The sequence below is a fragment of the Amphiura filiformis genome, chromosome 3 (assembly GCF_039555335.1).
Source record: "Amphiura filiformis chromosome 3, Afil_fr2py, whole genome shotgun sequence".
NCBI lineage: Eukaryota > Metazoa > Echinodermata > Ophiuroidea > Amphilepidida > Amphiuridae > Amphiura > Amphiura filiformis.
Window position 1 is genome coordinate 62,555,463 of NC_092630.1, and position 14,178 is coordinate 62,569,640.

Sequence of the window (14,178 nt, forward strand, 5' to 3'; positions counted from 1 at the left end):
TCCATTTCGCCCAATTTTCCCGAACTTTGATGACTTTTTTCTCAGAGTTGGCAGTCTTTGGCACTGAAACGAGTTAGCTAGTTACGATTATACACATATAAACTATTAAATTAAATAGGTTTCATGTACCGGACTCAACCGGAACATTGTGCATTATTTAAGAACATTTTGCATCTATTTTTCATCGAAAAAGTCACCAAAATCTTACCTTATTTGCTAAAGATGAAACTCAGCAAAAAACGGCCGATTTTGATGACCTTTTCGATGTGTTAAAGGACGTTTTCTACACAACACGATCAAGAAAACAGTTTGACTGTAGATCCCAAAACAAAGCTACTATACATGTTCAGAACATCAGTGAAATTCCATAATCTTACTTCTGGGTAGCGTTTGTTTGTTCTTGGATGGGTTTGTTATAGTTTTTTTCCATTAATGATTTCGCCAAGCATCGATCGCGGTAAATGGATCATACATGAAAGTAAGTACCATTGATAGCTTTTCTTTTCATGCGTCAATAGATAAGCGGATTAAAACTTGGCCGATCGAAGTCGTTGTGGTTCCTTCTCATCTCTTTCTTCCATGCGTTAAACAACCACCCCTGCATGTAATGGGCATTGGAATTCCAGACTTTTCTGCAGCTTATTTTGTCTGGAATTCCACTACATTTTTGCTCATGGCAAATTGAACATAACAGAAATCGCTGGAATTCCAGACTAATTTTTATAATGTGCTCTGGAATTCCATGCAGGTTTTTCTTGCTAAACACAGATTTGCCCTCTATAGGGGGTGGTCATTTATTTTCCGGAATAGCCCAATATGACCGTTGCGTAGCCTGCATGGAGACGCGACTTTATATAGGCCTACTTGCATGGGAAGCGTCTTAGAACTGGTTTTATGAAACAGGACGCGTCTTTGATTTAAATAAATTGAGTTTTCAGACAAGGCACGTTGATTCTGTTCCTTGTGGATTTTAACATTTGTTATTTGTGAATCCAGAAACATTATGTAATTACGCGAAACACCCATGATGACAAAAAAAAATACGGCACCATATTGAACGATGGACAAGACACAGCGCAAAAAAAAATCACCATTGGACGGTGGACTATTTAATTGCACAAAAAAAGCGCAGTGATTTATAGTGCTCTACTACGCACAGGCTCAACTCCTAGACGTTGATCCACAAGCCTCAGCACACTTAACAGGTTGTCGCTGACCACTACGGCCACACATCATTCCATAAACCATTTAACAACAATTCAGGGACTTTGCTGCTACAAGAGCGCATGCATAGACATTCCACAAAATAATAACCTTCGCAACCAGGATCAGCTCCCCGAGTTTTGTGCGGGTTGAACGAGACAATTAGCAGTAAGTTTCTTGTCCAAGAGAATTTCAAGCTAACTCGATTTTTCCACAGGGAGCGTACTTGGCACCATGAGCTACCATGTATACCACCAGGGTTCGAACCCGCAACCTCTCGCACCATAGTCGAACACCTTATCGATTGAGCTCACTTGAACGCCTTATCGATTGAGCTGACAAGACGCTAATGCCAAAAAATAGACCATTGCTCATATCTAATTGCACAAGACACTAATATAATACAAAAAAAATACACCGCCCATTGGACAGTAAGCTAGTGGACTTACACCTTCTCCATACTGCATCGGTTTCAACCACCTTGTCAACCAGACTATCATCAGCATATCTCTTACGCTGGTTCTCTCGGATCTTTTCAGGATCACCTCCTTGATCTTCACGAAACAACCGTAAATCCATTGTATGTCGTCTGTAACTTGGAGAAAATGCTGTATTGAAGCTTTAGGAGTTAATTGTCAAGGTGCCAGCAGTATAATAATTATTGCTAAAGCATAATGAACAAATTGTATCTTGAGTTTTCGGAACACGTCCAAATAGCTCCAAATCCTTACATTACAAGTTGACAGGGCAGGGTCAATTTTATTGGACATATTCAAGGAAATGAGTGTGACAATCTCGTGCCAAAGTCGATGGTTTGTCAGCTTTGGTCACAACTGACTCACTCAAGAGTCAATACATGACATGATGCAGTCATGTCTACAGTAGAATTCATCTCGACCTTTGCAGGACTTAAACCCCATTAAAAGCTATTAAACCAAGATAACACTCATTGAAACAGCTCAACTGATTAAATCGGATCTTCTCTGGTTGTGCACATGTGTCTGTTTTATATGTGCGGTATCGCTATGAGGTGCTATAATACAGCTTCAGTTGGGTAACTGATTATAAAGGAAACGCAAGGAAACGATGGTATGTGGACCTTTGTTCACGAAATGAGACAATGGCCTGCTTTTTGTTAACCAGCATTCTTGAAAATGAGCAACATAATGATTGTTGACTTAACACGGTTTGGAAATAATTTCTTCATATTTTGGTGTTATCTGTCGTTTACATATCCTTCCTAAAACACAAAAGTGCGACTATTTCCAAACACCTAAATTAGCTCAAAATTTAGGACATGTTACAAAACTATATTTTCTAGAATTTCATAGAATAGTTTAAATGTAGCTTGTACCGTTTTTTTGTGGCATCCTTCAGAACGGAGCGGTCCGTTACCAATATAGCTCAATATTTTCGGTCAAATCTCCATTCAATTAACACGGGGAGTTGGCGAGCTATAGAGCTAGCTATGCTTTGCCCTCACTCATATTCTACGAAAGTGCGACTATTTCTGAACATAGCTGTAATTTTAGGTCATGTTAGAGAAATATATTTGCTAGAAGTTTGGAGAATAGTTTAAATATTGGCCGGTTATTTTTCACACAGTGATGTTAACTAGGCAAATGCAATATACTTCTAACATACACTATTTGTAAAGGTCGCGCGTCAATGGTGAGAGCACTGTGTATTGTGTATAGGAAAACGGACAGTAACTGCAGTATGACAAATCAGCGCCCAAGAAACGAAATCTGATACGTACTATCCAGTGCAGTTTTGGCCAATACCTGGGGTAGGGGCACTCATGCATGTATAAAAGTTGCAATCATGTGCGTGAATTGACTTTCTAAATGACCCTAAGTCAAACTAACCCTAAACGAGGATTTTACTCAAATAAAAACGCCCTAAGCGAGGAATTTGTTTGAAAGTTGTCCCTAAACAAGGATAGACATTGTGTGTGTCAGTCCTGGGGGTGTCAGTATGCCGGGGGTACCGTACTCAGTACAAATGACCATACGGGGACGTGCCGCAAATATGGGTAACATTTCAGCCTTTTGGTATATCAATGACCCCTTTTTCAAAGCCTATTTTGGTATATGAATGGGTCCTTTTTTCAACATTTTCTCAATTTCCCAATTTTTCCTAAATCTAGCCAAAATTTTGGGAAAATTTGTAAAAACTAAGACAATTTGGGTTAAATTCGGCCGAAAAGTTTGACTTTTGGTATATCAATGGGTCCAAATTTCTTTAAAAATTGGTATATTTATGGGTCCACTTTCAAATTCGCAGCGGCACGTCCCTACCCAAACCAAACTTGAGTACCCCCCGGGGGTCACTGTATGAGTGTCATTCAGAATTTTTTTTTCAATCTGGTTTGTAAAATCACTCGAAAACCACTCTTTTGTACCAAATAACTTGATAAACATGTCACCACTAATGGCCGGTAATTGGGTCATTTAAAAAAACTACCCTAAGCGAGGATCATCCTTAAAAAACACTCTTTCTTCCAGTAAAATAGCTTATAATGAGTGTTTTGAGACCCTAATCGCGGATCCGCGCGGATCCATGTTTTGCTTTTAAAACCACCCTAAATCCGTGTTTTCTTTCTCGCGGATGCTTATACAATTTTTATACATGAGTGCCCGGGGGGGGGCAATACAGCAACTATACATAAATTAAGAAAAACACATGGAACATACCAGCAAATAGAAACTAACAATATCACAACCAGTCATATATTAATATTATGTCATCACTGGTGCATACAAAGAAGAAAGGCGGAATCGGATTAAAATTAATTTAGGCCCATATACTTATAATGATAATTATACAATAACGGCTATATTAATAATAACCATGATAACGCAACGAACAATTCTCGTGCATTGAAACATGTGAAAGGTCTACCCAGGTTAAACAAGAATGAAATAAATTAAATAAAATGAAATAAAATAATGATTTCGCGGAACCTCCTTTAATTTATAACTCCCTGGTGCATCAGGTCAGGTCAAGCATATGAGGCTGAGTATAACTTGACAGATTGTCGTGAAACAATAGTGGATATCTGATCACCATTGAGCGTCAATTATGTTCCAGGTCATGGCAAGGTCATTTGAGGCTAACTTAGTATAGACTGTCATGAAACTTAGCAGATGTGATCACCATTGAACAGCGAAACTTTACAAGGATATTTGGTCAACTGAATATAGGTTGTTGGATTTTTTTTATGTTTGTCGTAAAAAAACTTGCTGGGTGTGATCTCTTCCATGTTTACTGAGCTTTTTGATATAAAATTATCAATAGATCACACCCAGCAAGTTTTTTTACGACAAAGATAAAAAAAAAATTCAACCTAAAATTATTTCAGTAATAATTGTCATAGTATTTCCCAGTATATGACACCGCTATACTTCCCCGCGGGTACTTCCCACCCGGTAAATCATTCCACACACACAACAAATTATCAGCATTACTAATTTTCAAATGCCGTGTCAAAATTGCCCCCCCCCCCCCTCACGGCCTGACAGAAATTATTTGCACCCCCTTTGCACATGCCAATTTGTTTGGTTCCCAGCATATAAGCTCATATAGACCATATAGACCTTTTCGCCGTTGATGTGTGTTTATATACAAGGTGCCCAAATTGTCAAATTTTCAAATACAGTTCTTGTTGAAACTAGTGTAACATATCCCTAACATAATAATTATACATGTACAGTTAAAGAGGGGCCAACATTTTTTAAAGTTTCTGGTTTGCAAATTAGAATTTTCGTACGTAAAAAATAAAATGTTTCACTCCAATCCCGGACTCCAATGTATTTTTGAGTACTCTCTTTACCCGTCGTATATCCAGATCAAATACGTCGGAACAATATACTACAACTTTAATAAGCTACCATACCGGGGGTTAATGGGTCAAGTGTATCTACATTAATTTTGTAGATACACTTGACCCGACCCATGCATGCTGGAAAGGATATGTACCAAGTTCACTATTTTTTCTGAAATAATTTGGACACGCAGTTTAAGGGCTCGGATAGCAACGTTTGGATAGTATTTTTAATTGCATTCTGAATACGAGGACTGTCCTTCTGATTTCAAATCATTTTGATTTTTTGAAATTCGCCTAAAATAGGCCTAAACATTTTTATGGCAAATAATTAAAAATTGATATTTTTGAAATTTAACAATCCTCGAAGTACATTGTATAATGGGGCCTCTCCTGGGATCTAATGATAGCTAATGATATGTAGGCCTAATTCAAGCGTATGTAGTTGGGATGAAAAGCAGTCCATTATAATTATGAAAGTTTTGACCTTGAAAATTTGATATTAGAAGGACATCCCTCATATATTCAGAATGCAATTCGATATGCGTGTCTGATGTGCTCTCATGTCCCAGAAAAAAAACTGTGCAAACGTTGCTATCCGAGCTCTTAACATTACCGAAATCGAGATACCATATTGTGAACGGCGCATGCACGACAGATGTTTAAGCATGACAAAGCCCTGCATCTGCAATCTGCATGCATATGTATACCATATACCAGCAGCGAAGATGTTTCTCATCAATACCAGTAGGCCTACAGTGACCATTGAATCATATACTCCGTGCCGCGCCCACCAGTGACCACTGCCCTGAAAACGTCATCCAAAGTATCGGAGAAGGCAAATGGCACCCGTTGCAGGTTGCATTGCTGGGGTATTCTTCGCACGGTTACTCTGGCCAGAGTTCTTGGGGTAGTTCAATTCGAACACACTAAAAGCTACTAAAAGCGATTACCGAATTTGATGAGGGTGCAACTCTACCATTGTCTAGCCTCGTTGCTCCCACTGAAACTCGATCCTTTCGTTGATAGACTTCGTGAGGACTGATGGAGAAGGCTGGAGCAATTCAGCTAACGTTGATAACATGGGCGATCGAAGGTCTGCGTCCAGGGGCTGCCAGGTCTGGCATTATTACTTTTATCATTTGTTTATTTCGTGACCGTGATTTTGGAAGTCTCAATTCTCAAAACCTCGATCTAGAGATGTTTTGACTCTCTTCATGCTCTGTTCACCGGTTCATAAAAAGGCCGAAAAAATGCAAGTAGGCCTACACGTAGCTTCAAGTGATTGGCAAGTAAAGGCCTACGGTACGCACGGAGCGAACTGCATTGTTGACCATTTCAAGCTCTTTGATAATTTTATGACACCCCCTATTTGGAGACTACAATAGACTACAAATTGTGGGAAAGACCATGGAGAACTCCCAGAACTATGGAGAGAACATACCACAGAAGATTGACACATACGAAAATAGTGTTACCCGTCTGTGTTGGCATCACTACTTTAGCTTTCATGGTATTCGTGTATTACAATCCGTCCACTGAAAGGCACATTGCAAGTTCATCACCGTTAAGTATACTTAGGTACGTACAATCTTGAACTTGTATAGGGCTATCTCGCGGCCATACGGAGGAGCGAAGAACGAAGCCGCGATAGGCCTACTGCCGGTCGCACCGGGGATCGAACCGCGTTGCCAAAGACCCTCGCCATGACGATAGGCTGTGCAATAATTATTTCGGGGATCCCAGTTTGCAAACCTGTGTTCCAATAGAGTACCGAAGTGTGACGTCATAAAATGTTCATTTTTACATTTCAGCATTTTCATGACCATATTTCAGTAGAACATGGCAAGCCGAGGGCAAGCCGAGGGGCGCCATAGGGCCTATAAAACGAGTTAACAAAACGCCGGGACAAAACGCTATAATATGCAAATTGGTTTGTCCTGATAATATGCATTGATAGTATGTGAACTAGATAAATGTTTTATTTAAATAAAACCCGTTTCTTAGTATACTATGGATGTGGTATAACTGGTATATTTATGAAACTTTGGCAACAAATTTCATTGCCATTCGATTGATATGACACAAACAATTGGACAAGTATTAATTCAAAATGAGAAAATATCCTATTTTCGTCAAATTTTTATCCGATTTGGACTGAAAATGAGTAATTCACCAGATATTGTTGATTACAGCCAATTTCATCCATGAACAAAAAACCTATACAGCACATTTGCCTAAACTCTTCAACAATCTCATATCTTTTTCTAAAAAGACACATCTTGAAGGTCAACACAAGAAAGTCATGCATATGCAAAATGAAGCAAATTCACATTGCCAACTTGGTTAATGCATACTCGTAGCCCAATCTCGTACACCATAGCACCCAGTTTTGGTTTGTGGTTTCAAAATATTGCAATTGGTTCTTTCAAATATGGAGGTGCAAACACCCAAATCTAGTACAAACAATCATTATATTTATAAAGATATAGCAAACTTTCCATGCTAGAGATTGGACTCAATATATAATACAGGGTTCGATGAAAACTGAGACGAAAATATTTTCGTCTCAGGGTGAAAATCATAAGCAAAAGCCTCTATTTTACACAAATAATACCGAGGTCAACTAACTTCTCTTTTGATGTTCACTGATATGTAGATCGAGACCTTCAGCATGCAATGAAATTAGGAAGGCTATTATAATAATAATGATATTTAATATTATAATAAGCCTAATATTATACGCCACAAAAAGCATTATAGTTCTCAATAAATGCACAAATCCATTCAGGTGTAAAATGTGGAAAAGATGTAAGGAAGTAGCTGCGAGTTATATTAGATTATTAGAAAGAATGCGCACGGAGCGAACCCCGGGAGCGAACACTGACAATTTCGTTTTCTGTATATTAACAGCAATTTGGCCATTGTAATCGGGATTGTAATTGACTTAGCAAGCCTTGTAGATGATGCTATACTAGATAGGCCTAACTGTAGAACACTTGAATTATGACAACGAGCGTCTGTAGAAGAGATCATGAGTCTATCATACCACGAAGCCTTACGAAAATGGTATTACCCGTATGTGTTGGCATCACTACTTTCGCTTTCGTGGTATTTGTGTATGCGTCTACTGAAAGACACATTGCAGGTTCATTATCATCAAGTATTGTGAGGTAAGTAATCTTTGGACTTGTATGCCTTGTATGGATCTCGCCACCCATACGATGGACGAAGCACAGAAGCCGTTAGGCTGCTGGCTGAACCGCGTTTCCAACGACCCCCGGGGGTCCTAGTTGAAGGTATACACGGAGGTGTGCCGCCGTTTTGGGGTACTTTTCCTAGCGATTTCGGTATATCGATGGATGGGTTTGGCATATTGACATGACCGAAGTCAAATATCTTGTACCCGAGCTTAGAACTAGCCCCGTTCCACAAACCGCGACGCCTCTCGAATAGCGAGCACCGAGCGTTCCACAAACCGCGACGCCTCTCGAATAGCGAGCGGAGCGAGCACCGAGCGTAGTTGGAAAATCATCATACAGGTAGAGTACAGCACAGATTCTACAGTTGGAAAATCATCATACAGGTAGAGTACAGCACAGAAACCAGTGCTACCCGAGCTTTCTGAAGTTGATCATCTACTGAAGCTTACTGAGCTATCACCCCTTTCGCACATCAACAAAATAATAAGTTCTAGGGCAGAGTCCTAGCAGTATTTGAGCCCCTTCTCTATTTCATTTCATTCCATTTCATTTCATTTCATTTCATTTCATTTCATTTCATTTCAATTTTCATTTTTTCATTTCATTTCATTTCATTTCATTTCATTTCATTTCATTTTGGAAGATAACATTATGTCAGCACATCACCTGCGTTATTGGCAATATATAGTGTAAGATAAGTATATGGCCATGTACTAACTAATTGAATATGAGCACTTCCTGCATAATTGAATTAATTTGATCAAAATACACTTTTCTTATGATTTTATACAGATCGCTGACAGCGAATGTTGCGACGATTTCAACTATTGACAATATGTGCATCAATTCGTCATCATTGTCATCATCCGTTCACGGACTTACAACATGTACAACGACTCCTCTTTTAAACCAACGTGCTTCCTTGAAACAAACATCAGAGTCAGAAATTGAAACCAATAAATCCTTCAAGGGGACTTCATCACCACAGTCACGTGAAAGTAGCGGGAATAGAGACGATGGGAAATATAAACTAATCAATGAAAAGTGTAATACTGAACCTCAATTTATAGAGCCACGTGAAGGTCTCGGCTCAACTCTCAATCCTGTAGATATGAAGGCTACATACAACCCTATTACTAAGATCGTTTATATCAAAACCCATAAAACCGGTAGCACCACCGTAGCGTCTATATTCCAGCGATTTGGATATCACAGAAACCTGAGTTTTGCGCTCCCAAAAACGAGTCACATATTTAATAATAATAATCTCTTTTCGCGCAAGTTTATCACACCTTGGCCTGCTAAATTTGCCAAAAGTCATCCACACTATGACATGCTGGTCAACCACGCTATTTACAATCGTCCAGAACTGGACAGAGTGATCCCCAATGCTACTTATGTCACCATTCTTCGAGATCCGGTACCGCAATTAGAATCGGCGTTTGGTTATTTTGAGATGGCTAAAGGTATGGGATTATCCAAAAAGCAGGAACCATTTGAGATTTTTATGAATAATCCATTGCATTATTATACGACAAAGGACTACAATATGAAGACGCGCAGTCGAAATGGCCAGCTGTTTGATTTAGGGTTTGATCCGAAATTAGCCAATGACACAAAAGCCATCCGTGCAAAAATTGACACAATAGACAAAGAATTTGATTTAGTTATGATAACCGAGTACTTTGACGAATCACTGATCCTACTTAAAAAACTTCTTTGTTGGAGTTTTGATGATATTCTGTATATATCCAATGGAATTCGTAGTCAAAGTCATCGTAATACTATTACCGATGATTTGAAGAAAAAAATTCGCCTCTGGAATGCAGGTGATGTTTTACTTTACAACCATTTTAATGAAACCTTTTGGCGGAAAGTTAAAGAATATGGATCGGATTTCAAAACTGACCTAGAGAAATTTAGACTTCTAGATACAGAAGTATTTAATAAATGTATAGATAAAGACAAAGTTAATACGAAAGACAAACGGGTAGACAAGTATACATTAAATCCAAAACAAACTGGAACTTATTGCCAAGATATATTCCGCGGTGATATTGGTTACACTCCTTTGCTGAGAAAACAACAGAAAGTGATCAGTGCTCCACAGAACGCCACTGCAGTGTAGTGAAACGACGAGAAAAATAATTATTAATTCGTGTTTTGTAGATTTGGCAGGAATTTTGTACCTCAACGTTTTTATAAAGGGAATTGTTCGATCAACAACCTCGGGATATAATGAACCATTCGGGATATAAACATCTCAATACCCCTTTAAATAATGGCCATTATCCAAAAACGGGCTATTGTATTATAAATCTGTCAAATGCGTTGGAACAGGAAAGTTGAAAAAGAAGGAGGAAGAACGGAATTATACCCTTGAGATAATCACGTAGGTTATCCTGTCGCACCTATTCATAGTCCTTTATTCTCAAGTAGTTACACATCTACTTGAAAGTAGCCTTTGATGTGATGTGTGTTGCCGACTACGGTTGATTAATTTTCACTCCAGAATTGAAACCATATCCAATGTTTCTATAGATAATTCCTTGAAAGTATGACACGTGTGTGTTAAGTACCTGATGTTGCTCTGCAGGGATACCACACGTGGATACTATAAGAAAGAAATGTAGTTTGTAAAAATTCCAAAAAAATCCGCCCATTTTGGAACATATATTAATTATTTAGGAGAGTGTTTTAGGATTTTGTTAGAAACGGGATGATTTTTGATCATCTATATTTTATTGTTTTAATGTATTTTCCTGTCATTTCCTGCAAACCTATTAAAGATATTTTGATAATTGAAAATAGTCTGTATCATAAATCGTAGAGGTTGAAAGCGTAACCAAGCGTGCAAAATTATTATTTGCCATGGAACTTCGGTCATATTTTATTTGAAATAAACTGGATGTTAGGATCTGCATGCATGATATGCATAGTATTGATGGTATACAGACACCGAATGATGACAGTTTACAACACAAAAGAATCTATCATCAAAATTTAAGCGGCTTTAATCCACCCGATTGGGCAGTCATAACACCACTTTGGTGCTGCGGGGACCCAAACATGGCCGACCAAATCCTGACCATGACTTGGCTCGTTGGATTCGTCTATACGTAGATATGATGTTAAGCGCCAGTACCAGTACCGAGCTGAAGTCAGGGGCTCTTTTCAGATACTCCTCGAACAGGAAGAAGAGTGGACACCTAATGAATTATGGGAACAATCAAAGAAGGCAATCTCTACAGCAGCGCAGAACAAGTTGCCGAAACCAACGATAACCCGATCGCCATGGATATCAGAGGAAGTTGGTACAATGGCAGAGGAAAGACGACAGGTGAAAGCAAGAGACTTACAAACGGAGAGAGACAGAAGGCAGTATGAAGATCTTAGTAGGAGAATTCAGGGCAGAACCAAACAAGATAAACATGATTTTCTTGAAAGGAAATGCAAAGAGATCGAAACACATTCTTCTACCAACCACTCCAGTGATCTCTTTATAGCAATGAAAGAAATCACAGGGAAGAAAACACCAAAGCTGGATGTAATAAAAGATGAGGATGGTGAAATTCTAACTGAGAGTGATCAAATCAAGCAGAGGTGGCAACGTTATTGCCAAGGGCTGTATGCATGTAAAGATGGTTTAGGAGGTGGAACAGAACGAATTGAGGTAGGTGAAGATGAACCAGACATACTGAGATCAGAAGTGGTGATGACAATGAAGAAAATGCGGACGGGTAAAGCACCAGGATATGGTGATATATCCTAGCTGAGTTGATCTAAGAAACCGGAGATGAAGGAGTGGACGTGATGCACAAATTATGCAATCTTCTCAGGAAAGACAAGCATAGGGCCTGCACTTTGGCTCGACATTTGAAAGGGGTGTGAATTCATTTTTGGATACGCCCCTATTATAATTAGGTAATACTCGCACACATTCCCTATATGTATATACATGTACCACATGTAGTAAAACTGTCGGCTTTGTGTCTGCATTGTGCCGTTCTTAAGCAAATAGTTAAACACGATTTCATCAAACATTATAACAATAGCTCTTTTACAGTGTGCAATCATCCCGGGCAATAATTGGGCAATAATAGAGGATGTGCGTGAAATTATTGATTGGCTCCATACAAAGGATTTGAACCGGTGTCCTTCACCGTAATCATGGCGCAATGCAGTGCATTCAATCAAACGTTGTCGTCAACCTATTTGATCGTATAGTGCATTTGTTATGTGTGTGAGACGAGCTGTCGCGGTAGATTGCAATAGCTTGTAATTTTGTTGAATGAATTTGAGTACTCCGCCATATTTACAGAATTACAGTATGATACGTCATAATCTAGGTGATTATTGCATTGGATGTCTTGAATACGCTGGCGAAGTTGTGTAATAATCGGATTAATGCTATAACAGTAGGTGAATACAAGTTTTGAATATATCGCGTTGCAAAGCCCCATTCAGTAATCCCAGCGAAAGTGGGAAAAAAATCAAATTGTTACTTTCATAAATTTTTTTAATGAAAAAAATTGGCAAAAAACCCAAGAAAACGGCAGTATCGACGAAGTTGATGCCCCATTCAAATACATGTAGCTAATTTATATATACTGTCAGTATATAAATTACAGATTCACGTAAATGCATTATTTTTGTCTTAAATAGGCCTACTCGGCTTTCGGCTGAACCACTAGCAGAAGATACCAAATTGATGTTTTATGACCTTTGAAATTCTTTTGTTGCGAGTGACATGGTCAGTTCAATTCACGCCGAGTGTCCTTGACAGGTTTGACTCTGCTTCAGTGGTCATAAAAGAATTCAAAAGATAATTGTCTGAAACTGCTCTTCGGATGATGTATCATAAGAACTCAGTCGTCAAATGATGATAGTCATATAATGACCAAAAGATTATTACTGACTATATCATTGAAGACTGAGTTCCGCAGATCTAGTACAAAATCTGAATTTTGATGATTTTTACGATCGTCCGGATGAAAAAACCACTGAATGGGCCATTAGTACCCTCCTCTCCTTACCCTGGCAATATGAATAAAAGAAAAATAAAGAAAAAAATTAAATAAAGCAAGAAAAAAAAAAGTCAAAGAAAAGAAACAATAAAAGAAAAACAAATATGAAAAGTTCGAACAATATTTGGTTTATAAAATTAATGTGACCGTGATGAGGCTCGAACTCACCACCTTCCGATTTAAAGTTCGAAGCGCTCGTGTACCAAATTCTGATGCCTTTCCAAGTGAGCTAGATGCTCCTGAGATACGAAATAAAAATAAAATAATACACTGTATACCTGCTTGTGTCGGTAATTGATTTGCTCTAATTCCATAATGGTACAGTGCAACAGAGCAAAAATGCCCAAAATTTAAAAGCTATATAATTTATGAACAATATACACCACACATAAAAATACTAATACAAGGGAATTTCAACATAAGAATCCAAACAATTAAGTACCAACATGCACAGCTTTGTCCTTATATCACATTTGGGTTTTTAACAAAATGTTATCAAACCTCTACTGTGATTGGCAGCTGATAATGGCCATCCACTCAGCAAGTGGCTACTAACTGACCTTGACAGGCTTGAATGAGCACTGTCATCTGCTACAAAACCATCACACTCTAGGACCTGGTCACTCCATAATGCTACAGAGAGCACAGTACTTTGACAATGGAGTGAAATTATTGATTAGGTGCGGATTTTAAAAGTACAGCTTCTATGCGTGTATAGCAAAAAATTGGAATAGAATGTTTGGAATCATGTAACTAAAATACTAAATGCATTCTGCAAAATGTGCTCTGACCAATATATAAAGCATTTCATTAGCTTTAATTTGACATATTGTTTGACATATTTGGAATTATGGTAAATCATTAAATAAAATATATATTAATTAATCAATTATGTCAATTAATTAAAAATTTAATGCAA

General features: G+C 38.3%; 1 protein-coding gene across 2 annotated transcripts; it reads left to right on the forward strand.

Moving 5' to 3' along the window:
* Positions 1-6,458: 6,458 nt before the first annotated feature.
* Positions 6,459-11,213, forward strand: LOC140148907 (galactose-3-O-sulfotransferase 2-like). 2 transcript variants are annotated; one of them, XM_072171008.1, is made up of 2 exons: positions 6,459-6,610; positions 9,025-11,213. In XM_072171008.1, exons 1-2 carry the CDS (start codon positions 6,459-6,461, stop codon positions 10,358-10,360), a joined length of 1,488 nt encoding a protein of 495 aa, XP_072027109.1. In that variant the 3' UTR covers positions 10,361-11,213. The 2 variants fall into 2 exon arrangements, with proteins under 2 accessions (XP_072027109.1, XP_072027108.1); XM_072171007.1 differs by lacking the exon at positions 6,459-6,610 and adding an exon at positions 7,971-8,202.
* The last annotated feature ends 2,965 nt before the right edge of the window (positions 11,214-14,178 follow it).

Bases quoted from the DNA above. Each gene is read 5' to 3' on its own strand.
- LOC140148907 (XM_072171007.1), top strand. From the start codon at position 8,036: ATGACAACGAGCGTCTGTAGAAGAGATCATGAGTCTATCATACCACGA. The intron at 8,203-9,024 runs GTAAGTAATCTT...GATTTTATACAG, and splicing joins TTATCATCAAGTATTGTGAG to ATCGCTGACAGCGAATGTTG.